This window comes from Neltuma alba, unplaced genomic scaffold, assembly GCF_004799145.2.
Source record: "Neltuma alba isolate B1F8T4 unplaced genomic scaffold, ASM479914v2 tig00010867_pilon, whole genome shotgun sequence".
Classification (NCBI taxonomy): Eukaryota; Viridiplantae; Streptophyta; class Magnoliopsida; order Fabales; family Fabaceae; genus Neltuma; species Neltuma alba.
In genome coordinates, this window is record NW_021635659.1 from 170,729 (window position 1) to 194,388 (window position 23,660).

The 23,660-nt window shown below is 32.3% G+C and overlaps 1 protein-coding gene across 1 annotated transcript; it reads right to left on the reverse strand.

Moving 5' to 3' along the window:
- Nucleotides 1-3,456: 3,456 nt before the first annotated feature.
- On the reverse strand, nucleotides 3,457-11,297 carry LOC114759566 (alpha-amylase 3, chloroplastic-like). The gene is made up of 13 exons (XM_028948769.1): nucleotides 10,991-11,297; nucleotides 10,294-10,424; nucleotides 10,043-10,097; nucleotides 9,835-9,960; nucleotides 9,632-9,752; nucleotides 8,702-9,051; nucleotides 7,242-7,915; nucleotides 6,796-6,985; nucleotides 5,462-5,568; nucleotides 5,063-5,312; nucleotides 4,578-4,700; nucleotides 4,188-4,355; nucleotides 3,457-4,018 (listed from the first exon to the last, which is right to left on the reverse strand). The coding sequence occupies exons 1-13, from the start codon at nucleotides 11,273-11,275 to the stop codon at nucleotides 3,857-3,859; spliced, it is 2,742 nt and encodes a 913-aa protein (XP_028804602.1). The 5' UTR covers nucleotides 11,276-11,297; the 3' UTR covers nucleotides 3,457-3,856.
- Nucleotides 11,298-23,660: the final 12,363 nt, after the last annotated feature.

Sequence of the window (23,660 nt, forward strand, 5' to 3'; positions counted from 1 at the left end):
ATAATAAGGGCTAGCAAGAGTATTTTTTTAAAAAAAGGAAAAAATTAGATCTATTATGTTGTACATCTCCTAATAATCTTCATCAACATTTAAAGAATTTATATTTTTATCTTAAAATGAAGGAGGATATAAATGATCGAGACTTAATTAAGTACTAAATAAAAACACCTTTAAACAAAAAAATTTTTACTCCATCCTATTATAAATGTAGAAATTTAATAACTAATTTATATAGATTAAGAAAATTTGTTAAACATATTGTAAAACATGTGTTGGTTTTTTTATTAAAAAAAAACCCCAGTTATCATTTGTATTAGAAAGTACCCCCATTATCTTTTAAAATAGGGACACTTTTAAAAATATATATAAATTTGGGATATAAATGTGAACTGAAGTTTTATATATAAGATCAAAACATTCCTCAACCAATTAAAGGAGTAATTTGTAACAGACAATAATATAATAAAATTTAAACCATTCATATCACATCCGAATGGTTCAATGAAACAAGTCTTGTACCAAATTCAGCTGCAACTGTTTTCTTGTGGGTAATGTTTTATGCTTAGTAATCATGTGTAAAACATATTATGTCGTATTTGTAAATACGTGTAAAACATGTTTTGTCATTTATGAAACTGCTTCAAGTAAATGCTTAGTAGACTCCGTCCGAAAAGACTTCCACCTTTGTTTGTTTTCCATCTGGCTTCGTCAATTTGTAGAGAATTTCAGCTTTTACTTTCAGCAAACCCTGTCGAAGAAGCTGCCCGGGGGGCCCGCCCCGGGGGGGGGGGGGGAACCTCTGTAGAAGAATACAGAATTTACTTCTTCAAGAAGCTTTCGGATTATACTTCTTCTGTGTTTCATATATAAGGCATATTTAACCAATTTGATTAGATTACTATAGGTTAGTTAATTATAAGAAATATAATACTTCTCCGGTCTTTAATATAAGACCCATTTAACTAATTTGATTAGATTAAGAAAGTTAGGTAAGTTAGTTAATTATAAGAAATGTAACACATTTTTCCTAAAATACCATAATCATCTTTCTTAATACCTCATCTTCCTCTTCTACTTGATTATGGTTAAGGGAGTATCCATAGGGATAATTTAGATAAAGCTAATAAATATAAAAAATAGGTCTTATATTTAGAACCAAAACCAACTCAACAATTGGGTCCTATATTAAGGACCGGAGGAGTATGTTTTTCTTAAAATACTATAATAATCTTCCTTAACATCCCACCTTACTCTCCTACTTAATTACGGTTGAGGGAGTATCAATAGAGGTAATTTAGAGAAAAAAATTGATAAATATGAGAACTAAATCTTACATTTAAGATCAAAATCAACTCAATAATTAGGTCTTATATTAAGGACAGGAAGAGTACTACGTTAATAGAGAGATTTATTTTGGCTTTGAATATAGGACCTTTGTATTTTACCTTAATCTACTTTGCTTCCTAAATTTATAATTTTTTTAAACTCTTTCTATTGATTGCATATATTAAGAAGTTTTTTGCGCATAATAAAATGGTGTAATTAAAAAAAAACCAACACTTGTTTTACAAATAATAACTAAATTAATTAATTATCTTAATATCTTCAAATTAGTTATTTAACTCATAATAAACATGTTCTATTCGCTAAAATTCTCATAGGATTTGTTATTTTAGGTTTATAATTGATTTACGTAAGTATAAGGGTGTTTGATTTTAGCATTTGCGAAAATGTTCAAATATTTTTTTAAAAAATAAAACCATGATTTTAACTCTTATATTACAAAAATCATTATTTGCTAATTTTACTCATTTGTAGATACGGCATTCCAAAATTTGCTTCAATCTTACACCGAAAACATCTTCATGAAGGCGAATTGGGAAAGCTGATTGGCTTAATGTCAGATGATTTATGTCATTTCGTCTTTTTATTTGGAAACTATTTTTTCGGTTGGGAGAATTATTGTGAAGTCGAAAGATAATTTTTAAAAAGTCTCAATAATAAATGAGTAGCTAGATTTTGTTATTATTTTTTATTCTAAAACGTGTCATTACATACTGTTAAGTTAGTAAGACTTTTTGTGAATATGTGAGATTTTATTGTAATTCTCTTTTTTTCAGTTCGCAACATCAAAAGAAATTCCTTTTGTTGCAACGTATATTTTCATGGATTGTTGAACAAATTTTAAAACAATCTAATGTCTCACACCACAGGCTTTTTGGAACAAATTTTACGCATAATGGATTGTGTTCTTCACATATTTTTCCTTAAATGCAACTTATAATTTGCTAATTTTACTCATTTTTGTGAAGATAAATTGAGAAAGCTTATTGGCTTAATGCTAACTGTCTGATATTCTATATATGATTCATCTTTTTGTTGGGAAGCTCTTTCCTTTTTCAGCTTCTTTTCTTCCTTTCCATCCAAAAAAGTCCTTTCTAGCTAGTAACTAGTTTGTTCCTATTACAGAACTAATTTTTACCATTCACTTTGGCAATGCACAGGTAGCATTCTTTTCTTTACATGTACAGAGATTCTTTCTATTGCACAACATATTTTTATAATTATCAATAACAATGAACAAATTTTTAACTAGATCCTGCATTTATGACAATTGAATATTTATATGTTGATATACGCATTCCAGGGCATCACTGTTCAAAGAAGATAGGAGTGTGCTTTCGTCTCATTCCATAAACATCTTAATGAAGACAATTTTAGTACCTTATCAATCTTCTGCCACTTTCTCTCTCTATATGTGAAGTTTCTTATTTCAAATCAGTAATAATTCTTTAACCTTATTTGTAGATACTGGATCACAAAGAATACAAGTGAAATCGTTTTAACTTTACATTGCAAACATGAAAATAAATTGGGAAAGTTGATTGGCTTTTATTAGGAAGTTTGAATTTGGTTCAATTTTACACTGCAGACATCTTACTACGGCATCATATTCAAAAGCAGAGAACAGAGACCAAACAGAACCAGCAACAGAAGCCTTTTGCTTTTCAACTTTCTTTTTACATGGGCAAGTCAAGCTGTGTATCCAAACGGTTCTCAGTTCAATTCACGTTGATAATTTTTTTGTTGTGAAATAGCCCGTAATTGCAGAGCATCCAATCACTATCTCATATGCATATATAGTCTGATTTCATATCAAGATTAAGGTACAACTAACACTCTGAAGTATTTCTTTAGGTGCATCCAATACTCTAAAGTATTTTATAATACACCTAGAAAAATCCTTCAAGATGTTAGATACACCTTAACCCTTCACATTATTCCCACATTTTATTGCAGTTGTTGGGACCTAAATAAATAATATTAATAGAAAAGCCCGTGTTTCATCAAGTTCAGAAAGGCGAACCTCTGGAGGTGAAGGCACACCTATACCCAACTCAGATAACATCATCAGATCGTTGTGTCTGACTTTGTCTTCTAACATAAGGCACAAGATTAAAACAGTTTAAGAAAATTTAAACTATAACTCAAAAAGTTGTGTACAACCATAATAGATGTTTTGCCATCCTGTTCAATGAAGTTGCCACAAAATACCATGACTATAAATGCTGACCGTTCTACACATTCTTACTACATTGAATCTTGAATGCAATGTGTGTATAGTATGCAATCATGTGTAATTAATGCTATGTATGCATAGTATGTATGACACAACTTACTTCCTAATTTAAACATATGCACTATTTTTCCAGTTCTGAGACGAACCTGACTTCTAGGCTGTAACGGTAATTTCTGCAGCTTAATAAATAATGCTGTTTCTATGCTTCTCAATAACAGCATCGTATAACTCACTTCAATTGGAGCTCTATATGATGAATGATGATATCATGAGAACTTATGATGCCTCCCAAAGCTTATAATCTCTTCCCTCACAAGCTAAGGACCATCTTCCTGAGGATCTGCTAGGGGGTTCAAAATGACCAGGTCCAATCTTCATAGCGAGTTTTTCGTCAATTACAGCTGCGTAGACATCCCTTTCTGCTTTAAGAATTTGAACCTAGAACATGAAGATAAAAGAAAGTATTAGAATCGTAGGGTCAACTTCAACCTAAGACTTACGATTAAGCTGCTTGATAAGCTTAGGAGAAATATCTTATCCATTGAGTCCAGAAAATGTCCACATGGATGCTAATGTTGACTATTAAAGACAATACTATGATACTCACTGTGCTTCTACAGTGTATCTTGTTCCGTTTCCTGAGGGAGATAAGTGATCCTATTTCAGTCCGGTAGTGGGAGAAAATGTGGTCAAAGAACACTGATGGTGTTCCCGGATGAGTCAGGATGTAAGCATATCCTTGCATTTCTTTTCCACTTGGAAATCTCCAATGACCCTTTCAGAGAAAAGAATACGAAATCAATTATATATATAATGTAGACACGTCTTCTACCATATCATAACAGCATAGTGATATGGCATCCTCGAAAGAGGGAACTTATTTAAAAAAATTTTCAAACTTATATAATCATGCAAATAAATACCCCCATGTTGATATATAAATCTACACCACAAGAAACAACGTCTAGGAAAAGATATTTTTGCATGAAATTCAAACCTGGGTGGAACCAGTGTCATGATTTTCTATGAAGGTAACTGCACGAGATGGCCACCACCCAATGGCACCAGGAGGCTTTCCTTTCCGATCTGTCAAACGCCAATACTCACATCTTTCCAATGCCTACAGGGTGAGGAATTAAAAGAAGGCACTGTCATGACCCAACATTAAAGAAATAACAGGCAGACAAGGAGAAAGGAATTTATTATAATAGCATGCATATTTTTGTCCTTTCAGAGAGGTTCTATGTCTTTCAGACAGAAAACAGACAACAGAAGAGGCCACAGTGAGGTTTTCTAAATCAGTTCAGTTACAAATATTTATGAGCAAGGGTAGATGAATCAGCAAGAGAAACTTATATAAGTGTTTCTTTTTAATTTTTTATCTGATAAATGGAAACAATTATATAGGTCTTGTGTGCCTAGAAGGTATTTTATACAGAGTGTAAATCCAGAAAAATGTAATAAAAATATCAGAGTTCTTACTGAGTGAAGAATCCCTTTTGTTGTGACATCAAAAGCACCAGCAGTACCATTGGTAGCATTGATCCAGTCAATAATCCTCTGCCTGTGTGCATCTTGATTATGATCCATCTCACCATAAGTATAACTCAGCGAATCCCAGTACTCTCCCACGGCAAAGTAAGGTTCACTTGCCTCCATGTAATCCTTTACATAACCGCCCCAAAATCCTCTTGCAAAGTCAAGCCTCCATCCGTCATACCCAATTTCTTTCCTGAAGATCACACGTTATGAGCAAAAGATAGAACAGATAAACTCCTCTACAACTCTTCCCAGAGCATTATACTTGTGCCATAATAAAGAAAAATGAAGTGGCCAGGAAGTTAGACTATAGTAGAGAAAAGTAAGGTATAAACTATCAACCTCAGCCAACATAACCATTCTTTCAGATCAGTTCTCACAAATTCCTGTGAATGGTCAATATTTGGAGCTGCGTGGAAATTATCTCCACTACTCTTGTTGCCCTTACCCTGCATGAAAGAGGATATCCATTACATATTTCGAATTCATCCAGAAGGATAACATTTTTAAGGTATTCGTAGTAAAAAGCACTTTAAAAGAACAAAGCATGCATATCATATCTGAAAAATAAGAGAAGCGCTGCCAAATTCTTTACTTCTCTCAAACCATATTTGTCACTTAATCAGCAAATCCAGTGGGAATAAATCAAAATTTCCATTACATAATAAGCATGAGACTTTGCTTCATGAAACCTATTTTATTCAAATTTTAAAACACCTAAAAGAACTTGTTTACTTTGTTCGCAGAAAATTAAATATTTGAAATGCAGTAAAAGGTAACAACTAATTGCAGGAAATCACCCAAAAAAAAAAGAAAACAACTAATTGCAGAACATGACAAGCAGAGGCATATATGCTTCTCACTTTTATTCAGGATAAGGCACAATTACATAATTCGCAATGCAGTAAATGGTGAGAGAATAATTTAAGTACCTAAAACGTTCAGTGCTTTCTATGCTCTCATAATGATAGAAGTTCAAAAAATCCGCACTTATTTGACACTATTCTAACGAAAAGATCACTCCTGAGTTGCAAGAGAAACTAACAAAACCAGTGGCAATTTAGAGCTGATTCACAAGTTTCAATGATTGCTTACTTGACAAAGCAATGACAAGCTTAGAACAACGATGCTTTATTATATATTCGAGCATAATGTTATCAACACATGTATTTCTTTTTCAAATATAATTTCTAGAGATTTTTATCGATATTTTGAATAATGTAATTGTAGAATTAAAAAAGAAATGTTTGTCAACTTTGTACAGGACAGAATTATATATATAAGTAAGATGGGTCACTGCATCTCAGATGACTGCTAACATACAATCACAATTAAAAAAATGGAAAAGGAAAAAAGACTAAGAAACAAAGCAAAGGGCATTGAAACATGATTTATTCTTGGTGTGACATCCCGTTGCTTTGTCTAACGCATCAGAATTTGAGAACAAGTGAAAACTCCAACTCTCTAATATCTAGTAAATGATTTCATTTCCTAGGATACAGCACATTTCAAAATAAGCACGAGAAATATCATACTAGCTTGACATATTTTATTTTATGAGATTTGATATCAATGTTTCACAATCTCAGGATAGAAATGACCCCCCAATAGTGAAAGAACAACATAAAGGGAAAATAACAAAATAGATGTATCCGAAACCGTTCAGAAAAAAATACCTGAAAATGTGGATCGTCAGCAACAACTGCACGATCATCCCAATTCAGACGACCACCAAATATGTTCCAAACACCATTTTGATTCTGGTACTGAGCACAGCGGTGATTTAGAACAGCATCCCCAAGAACACTGATTCCAACTTCATGGAATCTTTTCACCAAATCCTTCAATTCATCAATGCTTCCATATCTGATATATGTGATAAAATAGTAACAAGTCCCATCCACAAAAATATCAAGTGACAGCAAACAAAAGTTTGGGAAGTCCAAAATATGGCATATACTTTCAGATTAAGCAGTTTTCCAAATACCAGGCCTTCTATCTTTAAATTAAAAGATAATTGACAAAGGAAAAAAATTGTTTAAGAACTATCAACATTCTAATGTAATACCTGGTGACAAAGGAAAAAAGTTGTTAAAGTACTATCAACATTATAATGTAATACCTGGAATTTAGATTATATAAATCCTTTGGCATGTATCCTTCAGGTGAAACAGATTCTGTAGGTGGGGGTAACCATATCACAGTAAAACCAAGTGAGGCTAGTTCTTCAGCTTTCTGTTTAAGCTCCACGTACCATCTTCCAGATTTATGAGATTCCCAATTGAACCCTTGGCATAATATTTCATACCCTGTTCCTGTTCCTGAGCAGATTTTTGCAGGCAATCTCTTGTCCTTTACTTCCACAGCAGCCTTAGTTTCCACTGGAGGCTCCTCTGAAAAAGTAGGAACGGAGTTTCTGAAGATGTTATAGGCTTCAGCAGCAAGTCTTTCAATCTCCTGAAGAATGTTTCCTTGAGCTTCCTTGGATTTTACCTTTTGATTCTTTTCAGAGGAAATGTCTGACACCAAATTTTTTAAGTCTTTGATTATTCCATCAGCAAATCCAGAGAAGGAGTTTGTTTGGTTTGCCTCTTCAGTCTCTTCTACATGTACACCTTTCGACTCATCATCTATGTTTTTGACACGTAAGCTACTAGAACTTGAAAGAGGAAGATAAAAATCATTTCCAATGTAATTTAACCAAGTATTTTCATCTAGCCTAAGAACAAAAACAAATCCTGAAAAGCCCTCTTCCAAAGTGATTATTATTGAGCTTCCGTTTCCATCCTCTCTTGGCTGAAAAAACAAGAGGGGCGAGTTAATAATACGATAAAAACACAAAAGAAGGAAGTTATCTACAATAATAAATTGGAGCTGACGCACAATAACCGAACTTCGAATTTACAAAGATGGAAAGTGGAGATTGAGTGAAAAATAACCCGTCTTAATGGATGATTGCTTGCATTCATTTAAAATCTCCATAAATTATCGTGTCAGATAATGTTACATTGCTATATTAAGAAAACAATGAGGCAGGAGTCGATCAAACGCACTGGTTTGCTTTTACTCATGTTCAGAGAATAAAGTTTCTACAATTCAGATCTTCATATAGATCACTACTGACATCTGATGGGTTGTGTTTTCAAAAACAAACAAAAACAAGAAAACAAAACAAAAAGAAATGAAAAGGGAAAAAAAATCCTCCAAAAAACAAAAGGAAAATGTATTTGACTTTGAGAAAACAACACAGAAAAACTAGTCGAAGGACAAAGTCGAACAGGTTAGTCCACGATTAAGTTTAAGATAGCAAAAGTTCAGTACTGCTTTTTAAGGTCCAAAATCTCAACCCCTTATGAATGCTATTTAATATGGGTCCGCTAAGAAATTACCACAGCTATAAGATTTAAAAATTTTGTTACATTTAAAGTTTTAAATCTTATGGAGGTGTCTATGCTCTAAAGCATGCCCATTGAATTAATTAATGGGAATACTCCACCATTCAAGGCATAGAAACCAAAATCTATCAGAGTAGTCAATGCTACGTTCTTAGAACATAATAAGGGTAACTTGTCATCTCTGAACCTGTAGTGGAGTTCTTAGAGCCCGGTCTTTGAAAGCTACTGTCTCTGGAGGATGAGGAGCAGGTGGAACTTCCCACTTTCTTTTTTCATCCCGGCAAACTCCCCAGTGAAGGACAATTTCTCCAGGTATATCTGTTTCCAGATATATAAGGTTCTTGGCCATCTCAGAGCAATTCCTAATGGAGACACTGACGGATTTATTGACCCAAATCTTCTTTGCAATAGGAAGTTCTATGTAGAAACCATCAAGTTGACCATTTTCTTCTTTGGAATCTCTGGATTCGCCGCTGTTTTCTTGACCTTTGTTTGTGTCCGTTCCCAGAAGAATGTTGGATAACTGACCCAAGGCCCCTGAGTCAGGAAATACGATTAAACATGTCTCGGTTCAAGTTCAACACATAATTTCCCGAGGAACCATTTAAACAGAATAAAAGTAAAACTTCACATAGAGCCTCTCTATATGTGTTCTGAACAAACTGTTAAGAACGAGATCACTGGCTCAATTTTACACAATTCTGCAGCACATGGAGAGATTAGAAAACTAATTACGTCTAGAGATCAATTTCATAATGCCACCTCAACGATAAGGAGAAGCAGGGATTAGACTTTCAGGTATGTATTTTTCCCTATAATTGAAATGAAATGCTACAAAAGTGAGAAATATATAAAATGGAAATCATATTTCTTCTTTTACTTTTCTTTGAGGTAATAATTAATGGCCATTCACTCTAGAAACCCTTTATGGTTCTCTTTCATAAAACCTTGAGCTAATATACGCAAGAATTTATCAAATGGAACCAAAGGATGCATCCCAGGATAATTACTAGTGTGACATCCTTAAAAAGAACACAAAGTCTGCACACTTTGTCAATTTCAAGGTGTGAGACAAATTATCGTGTTGAGGAAAGGAAATGTAGGATATATTCTAAACCTGGCCAAAAATTAAAGCCCCTTTTAGGTCCCATTGTATTAGCGTCATCCTTGATGTAATCAACCAAAGGCACTTTAAAATCTCTTCCTTTGTGTTGATACCAAGCGCCGGTTTCTTCATCCTGCATAGCAGTTGTTTCAGCTAAAAGGTTTTATCTACTAACAAAAACTGACATCCGCAAATACTTATTTTGTAAAACAAACCTTCACAACGAAATTAATTGATGAAATTCCTTTGCAGGGTTTAAGATCAATTTTGACTTCATAAAACGTATCTCGTTCAGCAGAAGATAATGATGATTTCTTCATGGGTGTCTCTATTGCGTGGTCCTGCAAAATGTTTAACTTCCAATTTAAACTTTCTCCGTGGCATTAATGGCATGTGCCGCTTGTGATCAAGAGAAGTATATACCTTTATAGAAATAGAGCCGGGGGGTATCATATTGCTTGGAGGTTTATCCCATTCACTGCAAAATAAACATAATATCATTTTACGCGCCTTGTAGCTTAATCCGTTAATTATGCAATTAGTAATAAGATCTGGAAAAGAAAATGAAATAAATAAACCAAAATCACAAAATGGCTCAAAATGGAAAAGAAAGCAAATTAATATTTGAATTTGAAAAAAAAAAGGAAAAAAAAAAAAAGGGCTTCACGACATACCAGCCAACATCATCAACGTGGGAAACACCCCAGTGAAGAACCCATTTTCCTGGAAGATTACAACCTACCCTTAGCTCCCAGTTGCTTGAATGTTTTACTTGATCTAACCTTACGGAGATCTTTCCTTCCAACTGCAAATTCAAGTTTAAGAATCCACAAGTTTCACCAATATCAAAAACCGATATATTTTAAGTAGCCGATCAGACATTTAAAAATAATAAAAATAACGAAAATAACTTTTACGCCTTTCATGTTCTCGTCAAGACCTTTTCAAAAGTGCAAGCATCAGTCTGATTAGAAAACAAAGAAAAGAAAAAGAAAAAAGGATGGTCCCGAAGAAGGGGCAAGACAAATCAACTGATCGAGCATATTCAAACTTCGCTCCTTTTTACATTTGTAAACTCCAGAAAAGACAAATCTAACTTCCTTCAATATATGCAATTTGTTTCGTTCAGAACGAAAAAGTGCCTTATAATTAAAAAGTAAAAGAAAAAAGCTGGGAAAGAAAATGAAAATCTCATTTCCTGCGGTTCGATTTCTCCAGGAAATGCATCTGAAAATCGATTACGGAAAAAATAACTCAGTGTGAGAATACCTTGACCATACTAATAAAAAAATTCAAAAAAAAAAAAGACAAAAATATCATTCTGGAAACCGAAAAAGTAAAGATGATGGAAGTGGAAGGCAAAGTTCAGACCATCTCAGTTAGTTTCACTGGAAAAGTATCCTTGGAGGAGACATCGGCAGATTGAAAGGGCTCCAAGATAGTAGTATCAGTTGACACAGCAGAGACTGAATGAGACGGAGACGTACGAGGTGGCCGGAAGTTGCAGAAGATCCTGGCATCAGAAAACACATAATTGTTGGAAGAATAGCGATTCGTGAAGCTAGTGCTTCTGAATAATGGCTTTGATTTGGAACGACAACGAGGAATTTCTCGACGACGGATGTGAAAGACTGGCTTCAAGCGAACGGTTGACATGGTCGTTTCTGTTTGCCAAGAAACGGGAAGAAGTTACAGAGGGAGATCAGCGAGCTTGCCTCCTTCAAACTTATATATAGTTATAGGAGTCAGGAGTGGATGAAAATTTTTATATTAATTTTATTTAATAATTGATTTCAAATTGAATATTAATATTTTATCTCTAATCATGAATGAGGGAAAAAATGATTAAATTTAATTTGATTAAAATAATAATGCATGCATAATTATACAAACCAGAATAAATAAATTGTTAGCCATGTTTGTCTCTTATAGCTTAATTTAGAAAACAAAATTGTAAATTTCTGATAGCTAATGGATTAAAATTAGTAAAATATCGATTTCAATTTAAAAAAATCAGCCATTAATACGAACATTTTCTTACAAGAGCTATTAAAATGATAAGATATAAAAAATTAATTTTAATTAATAATGAGATAATTTTTAAGATCAATTTGCTTTTTTGACAAGAATTGTATGAAGAAACAAAAACTGAGTTCATTTTCTTACAAATATGTGTTTAGATAGGCGTAAATTTTCTTACATGAGACATTATAAAAGATAGGAAAGAACAAAAAATTGACTTTTCGAGATAATATAAGATTAAGATTTTTTTTGTCAAAATATAAAATTAAGATAAATTTCTTTTAGGACAATTTTAAAATTATATATAATTTAATTGTACATAGCACCAGAAAATTCGCTCCTGCAAATAAGGAAATGGTCATTCCTATTTCCATCATAAATCTAATGGATAACTTTTAGAAGGGAATTCCTATAGAAATGATCAAAGGGTCCTACCCAAGTGAATTTTTTTTTATTTTTTAAATTATCATAAATTTTTTAATTAAAATTTTGAAATACTTTTTCCAAATGTGTTAAGAATATTTATTTGTTCAAATGAACAAATAACTTAATTCTTTATCATTTTATGATCAGGATATTTAAGCTATATCATATCTGATTACTGATTAGTTTTTCATTATTGATAATTTTATTTATAATTTATTTCAATATTAATAATTTTATCTCTTATCATTTCATTTTGGATCAGATAAAGCAATCGATTAATATTTAACTTAACTACGATGATATACTTGCACAATGGTAACAACGAGACCAAATAGATTTTCAGCGATGTTTATATGTCAGAGCTTAATTTAGCAAAAAAAAAAAAAGGTATAAATTTCTCACAGTTAGTAAAATTATAATTAGTAAAATAGCAATTTTAGGTTACTAAAACCAGCCGTTAATACGTACATTTTCTAGCGAAAGATATTAAAAATATTAAAAAACAATTTAACTTCTTATGAGATGAGTTCTCTTGGGAACAAATTGCTTATATTTATCTCGACAAAAAAAAAAACACTTGAGTACATTTTCTTGCAAGAATGTACATAGGCAGGTACATTGTCCTACATAAGACATTAAAAAGGTTAATTAAGAAAGAAAAAATTATTATGAATATTATAATATTGTGTGCATATCCATAATCTTATATTATTTTTAAATTTTTATCATTTCATCGTATCTTTTAGTTCTTCTATTATCTCATAATTTAAATTGTCAAACTCATGAGCTAACTTAATTAATTTGATAAGATTAAATTTTTTCTAATAAATATTGAAAATTTCATTAAATATTAGCAAAAGAAGGTATAATGACTAATAAATGTAAAAGGTCAGTCTTATTTTATCATCCACCATTTTTTCCCCAATACAAATCATCCACCACTTTCAAATATGGAAGTGAGGATTGATTGAAGGCACAAAAATTATTATATGTACACCGATTATGTGTTAGGCCAATCTAACTTGATCCAAATTAATTTTGAAAAAATTATAACGAAATTGTCATTTATTATTTTAAAACTTATTATTACAGGTTGTTCTGTTGTTATAAGAACTTTTTAGCAAATATGTCCCTTACCTGGAGGTTCATAGTAATTCTTCTATTAATCTTAGGTCTAAATTTTCTGTTTAAAGTGAGGTTGGCCCAACATATATTAGGTGTACATGTATTGATTTTTTTTTTATTGATCTCCTCAGACAATGTTTCAAACAAAAATACTTTTAATATGAAGGCATTTAGACATAGCATAAAAAAATAAACCACTTTTATGCTTGAAAGTGGTGGATGATGAAAGGAGACTTACTCTCTGTATTTATTAATCGTCATACCTTGCTTGTTACTATTTAATGTAAATTTTAGTTTTAAAACCAATATGTTGCTCTTTTGCCCAAGGGAAAAAGAATATGAAAGCATGAGACTAATATGAAAAAATGCATCCAAAACTATGACACCTCGAACCATTACAACCGAAAGTTCCTCTTATTTAATAGTTGAAAAAGGTTACGGAAGGGGCATTTCTGGAAGTACATTTGGAAAGGCTGCGAACGGGGCATCTTTGGTCCATGGGTTGCCTTAATGTTGAGGTGTCTTTTTTGCTGACAGCGATGTTGAGGTGTTGAACTTTTAACAAGAGAAAAGCTAATATTTAAAATTTGTAATTTTTTTCAAAGGAAATTAATTAGAAATATTTCATTAAAACAAATAATTATGAGTAAACATTTTCCATTTACTGAGCTGCCTCGTCCTTCATTAGGATATAGTGGGATTTGCTTTAGCGCAGTCTCAATGGAAGACCGTTTAGAATAACTGATAGGAAAAATCAATTTGGAGATCCTTGTAGTTTTATCTCATTTTGAATCAGGTCCTCAAGGATTTTTTTTCTTTTTATTAACTCTCACCGTTATATCCGTTGCTCCTTGTTCTTGAAAACCGTTTAACAGGAATGAATGGGCCGTTGATAGACGTTAGAGAGGACTGAGACTGCAGCTACCCGGAGAGTCTTGCAGGGAGCACCCATGATGAAACCCAACAGTTGATGAACAGGTCCAGTGACTGAGGGCGTGGTTCCTCACAGGTTTTCTTGATCATTCTCAATATGAGTACAACAACTTCTCCCCTGCAAATGCTACACGACAAACAATCAGAAAAGTGCCATTAAAATCCTGTGTCAGAGGAATAAGACATCCCACTAGCTTCGCATTATACCAAATTAGTTTTGAAATTATTTGGTGTGTTCAAATCTAAGCTTGATTTTTGTTTTTGGTCCCGTGTTTTGGGAGTTGGATATTTTGATTATTTTCCTTTTGCTTGTATCCTTTACAATCAACGACGTTTGATGTTTATCATCGTGGGTGCTCCCAACGGGACTCTTCGGCTAGCTGCTTTCCCTCTGATTTTCGGTATTCATGCACCCTTCGAACTCGCGTTAGAGAAGCAGAAGAGAGAAGTATGAGCACAAGAGTCCACATGTCCATCATCGCAGTCCTTTCTAACTTTTGTCAACAATCCGTTCATCCCTGTTAAATGGTTTTCAAGTACAAGGAGCAGCGGATAGGTGCAAACCTCAAAGGAGTTAATAAAAAGAAAAAAAAAATTCTTGTGGACTTGATTCAAAATAAGATAAAATTATAAGGATTTTTAAATTAATTTTTCCTAACTGATAAGCAGTGTTTCAATTGTATTTATAAAATATGAGATAAGTATGTAAGAAAATATGTGGAATGTGTCTATAAATGATTTTAAACGAATATCAAGGTCACTTGAATAAACAAAAAAATCAAAAATAAAAATAGTTTTGATAAAAAAGACAAAAATATATATATTTAGTCTTTTAATTTTATATAAATTTTTACCTTCTCTTAATTTTTTCAAAGTGTCTTTTTAATCTTCTAACCCTAACCTATTACTAATGGTTTTATAACCTAATGACATTCAAAGCTCCTTATAAATAAGAGACTACAAATTTAATCCTACTTATCACATCACTTGTTATTGCCTACCTTTTAAATTACCAAAAAAAAAACCCTTACACCGTTAGTGTCATTGAAAAAAAAAATTTAATTTTAATCATTGATAAAATATTTTAATATTAAATCATCAAATTGAAATTTTATGTAAAATTAGATTATGAAATTTTTGTAAACGGTAGAGATCTTCATTATACAAGTTTGACCATATGTAGCTTTACTTTCTACTCGCTATGATTTTGTGAGTAAATAAGTCAACTGATAGTGACTTGTATCCCAATCAAGAACTTCCTTGTAAGAATTGTTACTCTAAAATGGAAGATTTGAGTAATTGAACAATCAATTTTCAGTCGGCACGCGTTTCCGGTTACAGAAACATCCTTGAATTTTGATGCCATTTGAATTATAATTCCGAATAGACTAAATAAGTCTGCTTATTTTGTTTTACCAATTACATAAAAAAATAAGATCTGTAATAAACATATTCTAAAAAAAGTTAGAGTGACTTCTATTAAAAAGAGAAAAAATAGTAGAAATTTGTTTAAGATAATCTGGCCACATTCAAAAAAGGTTTTTAAAGTCGGTGAGAAAATTTAATCAAATAGTATTGTATCCTCTAAAAAGAGGTAGAGAAATACCAAAAAAAAAAATTAATAAAATTATTGAACTCATCTTTTAATTAATACTACCTCCGGTCCTTAATATAAGGCATTGCCTGACTTTTATTTTGGTCCTAAATATAAGATTCTAATCCACTTTGTCTCTCATATTTATGTATTTTTTTCCAAAGTAGTCCTTCTAACAATAGTAGCTCTAGTCAATATAATTGATTAGCAAGGATATTTTTAAGAAAGACAACACCTATTTATTACAAATAACTAACTTAACTTCTTTCATTCATCTTCTCAAATTAGTCAACTAGTTTTTATAACTAGGACCGGAAGTAGTAATATAACTAAAGATTTGATCGTTAATAAAACTATGAACGCTCTTTTGTTGTTTTTGTTTATCTGTGGGGTTGAATCCCCTGCAATGATTTTTTGGTGCCCTTGTTAAGAAAATGATAAATTTATTATGTAACTGAAAATGTAAAATATCATAAAAATTTTAATTTTATGATTAGCATTGCAGGGGATGTTTTTGCATTTTGGTCTGACATTGCAGGTGATCTTGATATGTTTGAAAATCAAGTAGAAAATCAATTATACATCTAAATCACGATTTTAACAATATTCAACCAAAGACCCCATATTTTTTATGAAAACTATAGTTTTATCTCTTCAATTATATGCAAAATCAACCTCATAATTAATCAATTTTATAAATTACAACCAAATTTAATCTAAAAATCATAATCATAAATTAATTTCATCTAAAATATATTACTGACGCTAATACAAACACGCAATATGCATCTATATTATTGGATGAGTTTAGTCAAATTTGTTTTAAAAATATTTTTCAAAATCCAAAAAGTGCTTAGATAATCAATTGAGATTTAGTACGACTAATTACCCTCAAACAAATGGACAAACCTGATCTAGAACACATGTTCGGTGCGGTGCTTAGTATCTTAGAGATTAAGGTTCTAAAATAATTTGACAAAATGGAGACTAATTATCAAGGGAAAATCACAAAAAAAACAGACTGTGGAATTAGAAAAATTATAAATTGGGATCCATGACAATATTAGTATAGGTTTTGACAACAATATTTGTGAACCAGTCCCTGTGTGTAATTTTTCTAATTTCACAGTCTTTTTTTGCAATTTTCCTAATTATCAATTAACAATGATTTGTTAGAAAAGTAGAAATTTGACAAATTGACTATTTGAATGTATAGCGTAATGACTTCAGCAAATCATTCCGTATTATAACTACTTGAGGATAGTAAATTGATAACTAACCTTTAAAATTTGTTAACAATTTGTGAATTATAAGCAACTGCACTAATAACTATATCAGTAAAACCTGATGATTTCAATATAAAAAAATTTCACAACTAAATCACGGCAAATTCACGACTTCATTTCCACCTAAATTTTTTAAATTTATAACTAAAATATATGAAATTAAGAACAATTCTTCCAAAATTGACAACTTATTTTGGAGGGGATGAAGACTACTAAGTCTATACATACATATATACACATACAAATATACACAAAACTTATGTCAAATTATTTATATTCATTAAATCAAGCTTATAAGTAAATTTACAGGTCTACTTGCATATTTTAATTAACAATAGCAAAATAATAAGTGTGATTAGAAAATTTGATCTAATGAATAAAAGTAATCTGACAGACTTAAGTTACATATATATAATAATTTGCATATAATATTATAAGTGCCTTAATGGTTACACGTTCATCGGACCTCACCTAGAACCAATCTAGACAAGGGCAATTTGAAAAGTCATACACTTTTTTTAGATTGCATCTAAAATCGGTCTAAATAAGTACTTTCTAGACTAATTTTCAAAATGAGGTCTAGAAAGGAACATTTTTTAGACTTGATATAGGTACATGAGGTCTAAAATGTCATACTCTTTAGACAGCATGTGCACCTAAAAAATCATACTACCTTTGATCCTAATTATAAAACCTTATTTGTAGATTACAAACGAAATCTTATAATTAGGACCGAAAATAATACTTTTTTTAGATATTATATGCCCACATGCAATCTAGAAAGTTATACTTCAAAAGATAAACACAGGCTTTTATTTTTGGAACGCAAGTCTTAATAAAACAATAGATTATAGTAAATATAAATTGAAGGCTAATACACCCAAAAGAAACTATGCAAATAAAGTAGCGAAAGATTAAGGGCAACTAACATAAAGTTGAATGGACCTTTAATTTATAGAAAGAATGATGTTTAAAGGTTCTTTTACATTTGATTAATTTTCATCCATTTTGATTCATATCACCACACTTAGCAAAAGAAGTGTCATCATGATCATTGCCCTCGACTTTAATTTCATGCTTTAAGACTAGACTTCCTCTTAAAGATTAAAGGCTTAGATTCGTATTATCGGAGCTAAACAAGATCTACAAGTAATCATGGCCACCCTTCACCATCAAATGGTATATAAGGTACAAAAAACACTCTTTAGATCTTCATTTCCCAAGATGCTCTCTACATGGTCCAGCTATTATCAATATTCCTAAATAGAGATCAATAGATGAGATCGCTTAGGTTATGCCTCTTGAATGGATCAACAATTATGAAAAAGGGTTTCATTCCACCCCCGCCAAATGTTCATACAACTATTCCACCAATCATAAAAAAGATGCCTAATGGAATAGTAAAAATTGTTTTTCAAAGATCAAGCATGGAAGGTTCTCTCCCACCGGCCAGGAGAATTGCTACTATTCTCCCAATTTATGGGAGTAAAAAAAAAACCCCTGTAAGTCACTTCACAAGTGATAGATAACTTGTCTTTGTGTCTCATATTAACACACACTTCTTCTCGAATATTAATCCTAGCATGTGAGAACCAGATTGTGATTGTAAATATCATGACTTCTCATATTATTATGATAATGATCTTGTAGACTTTAGTTCCAAGAGAAAAAGTTATAAGAAGAAAAAGTCTAAAATCTCTTATACTCCACAAACACCTTACAAGAAAAATGATGATGATGACACCTCCAGTATGATAATCAACAAGTCAACTCCCCAAGTTCTTTCTAAGAATCTAACTATTTGGGATCTCTTAAAGGAACTAGGACATGATAATTTGGCAACACATGTCTTTTCAGAAATACAGCCTGAATCTAAATCACAACCTGTAATTTCTTCTGCGACATTTAGCCAACCCACACCATGCATCACCATGATTCGCTCAAGAGCATATGGAAAAGAGTTCCCAGTGCTTGAAGCCAGGAGTAATGAAGATATAAGGGTTTCTTCTCGACCCTATGTAGCTGCAAATGAAGTTACACCTCAAGATACTTATAAGCCAATCTGCTGTAGAAGTTTTAAATGGGCAAACTAAGAATGACATATGCCAAAGCAAATTTCTTCATAGGATTAACTCCAAATTGGACAATCTTTTCTCAAGAACTAAGGATCTGACAATATAGGTCGATAGTATTGCTAAAAAAGTCAAAAGGCTTTATCAAAAGCTAGCAGCACAGGTTCAACAGCTAGATGTAGATTTAAGATCCTATATAGATAAAAAAATATTTTGGTCCTTAATTTCATAAGAAGGAGGAGGAACTATCAAATCAAAAAGGATTTGAGACACCTTGAAGAAGGCTTTACACAACAACAATGACTCTACCACATACCACCACTTCTTTTAAAAGCTTCATTTTCACCATATCCTTATGTGCCACTAGCCCCATATTCTTCTTATAAGCCTTTAGGAACCAACTATGATAATGTCTTCAAAACCACTTATCTAGCACTTGCGTACTCTTAAAAAACCACCCAAAAAGAAAGTTGTCAATCCTTTTGATACTCAACCTCATCAAACTACTACTACTGCTACACTTGCTACATATATAGGCCTAGCTTTTCCTATATAAGATCATAAAGACCATTAAAAATCTAAACTACTCTAACCTCTCCACCCAAAGCCTCAACCCAATGACATGCCCCACAAGGTAGAGGGAAAGAAGTTGTTGATGATCCTCCTTCTTCCAAATCTATATCATTTCTACATAAAAATTAGTATGACTTTTTCTCCTTAGAAAATTTTGAGGAAGAAGTCTCTATTTAAAGCATGTCTGAAGAAACTCTTACTGGTACTGAGACAAATAATTGCTCCACAGAAGAAGTACATTTCGCTTATTTATCTACTATTGCCATGGTGAATCACCCACGAGAAATTGCAGAACCATCTTATACAAATCATATGGCGGAAGGCTCTTCTTCTAAAGAGGATGAAGCAACCCAAGGTGAAAACTCTCAACTAGGTTATCACAACCATAAACCTTTTTTTGGTCCTTGGTTTACCTTTGATGATCTTCCTCCACGTAAATAGAGAAATTGTTTACATGAATTTGGAGTATGGATAGATTTGCAAATAAAAAAACCTGGTATTACACTCAAACAAATCATAGCATAGTTTGTCTTCTGAATGACAAGAGCTGTAAGAGATTGGTTTACCCAAATTAATCCTTGTACTTAATTGTAACTTTTGGAATCGAAAAGCCTTGGATCATTCTTTGGAGCTACACATAGAAAATTCCTTGGAGATATCAATGTTATCTTGAAAAGGGATGTTTTCGAGATGGAGTACTGCTCTTTTGATTAAAAAGATTTACAAAAATATTTTTCAAGAATGTCTTAAAAATACTATCTCCTAGGAGGACATGAACATCCTGAAATTAGACATGTGTCTATTGCCTCATTAGCTCAAGAACTTCAGCTTAAACTTCACAAGATGATTGGTTTCCTCCAAAGAGAAGTATCTCAACTTACTCTGGCAAATATTTATCAACTAGAATTGGCAACACTTGACAGACTATACGAGCAGCAAAAGCTTCTCAAAGCTATAATAAAAGGAAATGATAAGTTTAAGCCAGCTTGTGATTGCTCTTATCTTAGCATCAAGTGTAAAAGCAAAAAGACTTGTGATTGCATTTCAAAAAAGATATCTCACTTTCAAAAGTACAAGTTTGGAAGAAAACAAAAGAGGAAGCACTATTTTTGATACTTTATGAAGAGATCTCCTAGATCTAAGGAGGCAGATAGGTGTTTTCTTTATGGGAAAAAGGGTTATTTTGCTAAATATTGCGCCAAGAAAAGAAAGGGAGAAATCAAGATGCTTTAGTCCTTCAAGAATGCGTTCCCAATAGCAGAAGAAAAAGATATAAAATTTGTTCTTGAAAGAACATTCTAAGCAGGATGAAGAAACCTAGTATATACTTTCTATTTATAAAATAGTAGAATCTTCTGAAAATGATGAGTATCATCCCAAAACCATTTTTTTCAATAATCCTACCACTAAAACTCTTGGATCATTAGGATCCCTGGGAATATCCCAAATAGACAACACACCCAAACTCAATGTTAAAGCAAAGATCCTTTCCAAAAAGCATGACAAGCCCATACCTACTATCCCATATTGACATTGATTCATGTGTTACCATCGTCAAACCATATATTCTCCCAAAAGAATTATGGGCACCATTTCACTAGCCTTTTACTATTGTAGATGGAAAACCTTTTGAGATAGAACTTACCTCTTTTAAAAAAAAAAATTGGGATACAAATCTTTCCTAGTTATACAATGTGGATTAGGGTCCTTGGAAGTTACCTCCCGGATAGAGACATACTTTTTGAATTTGACGCATTTTATCAAACCAAACATCTACATAGTACTCCACAAGGACTCTTAATTTAGTAAATTCTTCAGCCCTTATAGTCAAACCCCAAGCATATTGAAAATCATTGAAGCTCCAGCTCATTATGCAAGAATCAAAGACAAATCATTAGCCTTATGCGCTGATGGACATGATAAGTTTTCACACCTTTTTTCCTTGTTGAAAAATGAAAAATTTTCATATATTGCCTTCCAAGAAAAATAAGGATATCAATTCCACTAAGGCAACTCACTCTGGTATGAATCCAAATGACCTCTTGTTAGCTCGACAAGAATGTGCTTCTTTGCTAGCCTAAGAATTGCTTGAACCTAGTAAGTCTAGTTGGGCATATCGAGCTTTTTATGTTTAAAAAAGGTCTAAACAATTAAGGGGAAAGAAGAGGTTAGTTATTGATTACAAACCGCTTAACATGCTTTTACAAGATGATAAATTTTCCCTTCTCAAGATGAACACACTGGCTATCAAACTTCAAAAAGCCAAGATATTTTCTAAATTTGATCTGAAAGGTTTTTAGCAACTAGGTATCCATCTTGATGATCAATACAAGACAACATTTTGTATCCATGATACTCAATATCAGTGGACAATTATGCCATTCAGACTAAAAGGCACCTCTTCTTCATCCCAGAAAGCTATGATCAGGGTATTCAAGCCCATTCTTTATAATGCTTTAATCTATATTGATAATATTATGCTATTTTCTAAAGATGTAGAATCTCACAAGAGGTTATTAGCTATTTTGCTGATATTGTGCCCCAACATGGTATCATGCTCTCTTCAAAAAAAGGTTTCACAACCTAGGCCCAAATTTCTTGTAGCAATATTCCATTATGGCTTTTATCAACTTGGTCCCCACATTACATAAGAACTCCTCAATTTTCCTAATGATAGCTTGTTAATAAAACAGATTCAATAGTTCTTAGAGATTGTTAATTATCTGTGTGATTCTATTCATGAAGTGACTAGTCATACCAGCTAGCTATCTAAACTTCTTAAAAAGAATCTTATCCCTTAGAAAAAGGATTAGACTAATAATGTTAAGAGACTTAAGGAAATAACTTAACATCTACCACTACTCAAAATTCCTAGATCAGGATAAAGAATTTTACAGACTGGTATACATGACCATTATTGAGGTTCAATTCTCATTGAAGAAATTGATAGGAAAATATACTACTGTGAGCACGTAAGCAGACAATTCAAAGAATCAGAAAAACATTACCATGCCACCTACAAAGAAATTCCAGTAGTGAAAAAAGGCATTGAAAAATTTAATTTTCATCTAAGCACTTTTAACTTTATTGTTGAAATGGATAATACTTCATTTACTTCCATGTTAGACAACAAAAAAAAAAACTACTAAATGCATAACTTATTAGGTGAAAGGAGTGGTTTTCCCGCTATAAATTCACAGTAAACCTTTAAACATTTTGGTCATCAACCAAATGTCTTTCTCACCTAGAAATGAGTTTGTTAATCCTAACCATGAATGGCCTCCTTGCCTTGATACACCCATAAACCCTCAAGAAATTCAAAGAATGGCACAAAAAAAAGCTTATTTTATTGGTTACACACTCTTATTGCTAACCAACAAACTTATCCCTTCTTTTCATATGTTTGATATGGACAAATCATATCTTACTATCCCCTTAGTCAAAGGAATCATTCCTGAAGAAATGAAATATTACATTTGGTCTTTCTCAGCCCTAAACGCTTGCTTCTTTGCACCGGAACCACTGCTTATTTATCATTATCTTTGTGATAGTCAAAATGAAGGCTCTTTCCTATGGACTATGCTACAATGATTTTCTTGTCTTCCTACTTAGAGAAAAATATTAAGAGATGTCATCACACAATTCTAACTCAGAGAAGTTCCAAAAGATCAATAGAACACTCAATGCTTTTTTGCCATTCATAGACCACATAATATGGATTTTGAAGGAAGGCTCTAAACTACCGATCAAACTCACTACTGGAAGATTAGTCAAGAATGGCCGTGCTATGAGGAAACAGTTCTAGGTAACTTAAGGATTTTTTTAAGCAATTTAAACAATTGCTTGGATCCTAATCTTGAACTCATCTGCACATCTCTTGATCCTATTCTACACTGGTCTTTCATTCCTCAAAATTCAGCTCTTTGGCATAGAAAGCCCAGGTACACACCTATAACCTTATAATTACTTGATACACTCTCTGCAGCCTCACCATCCTTTTTAGACATCGA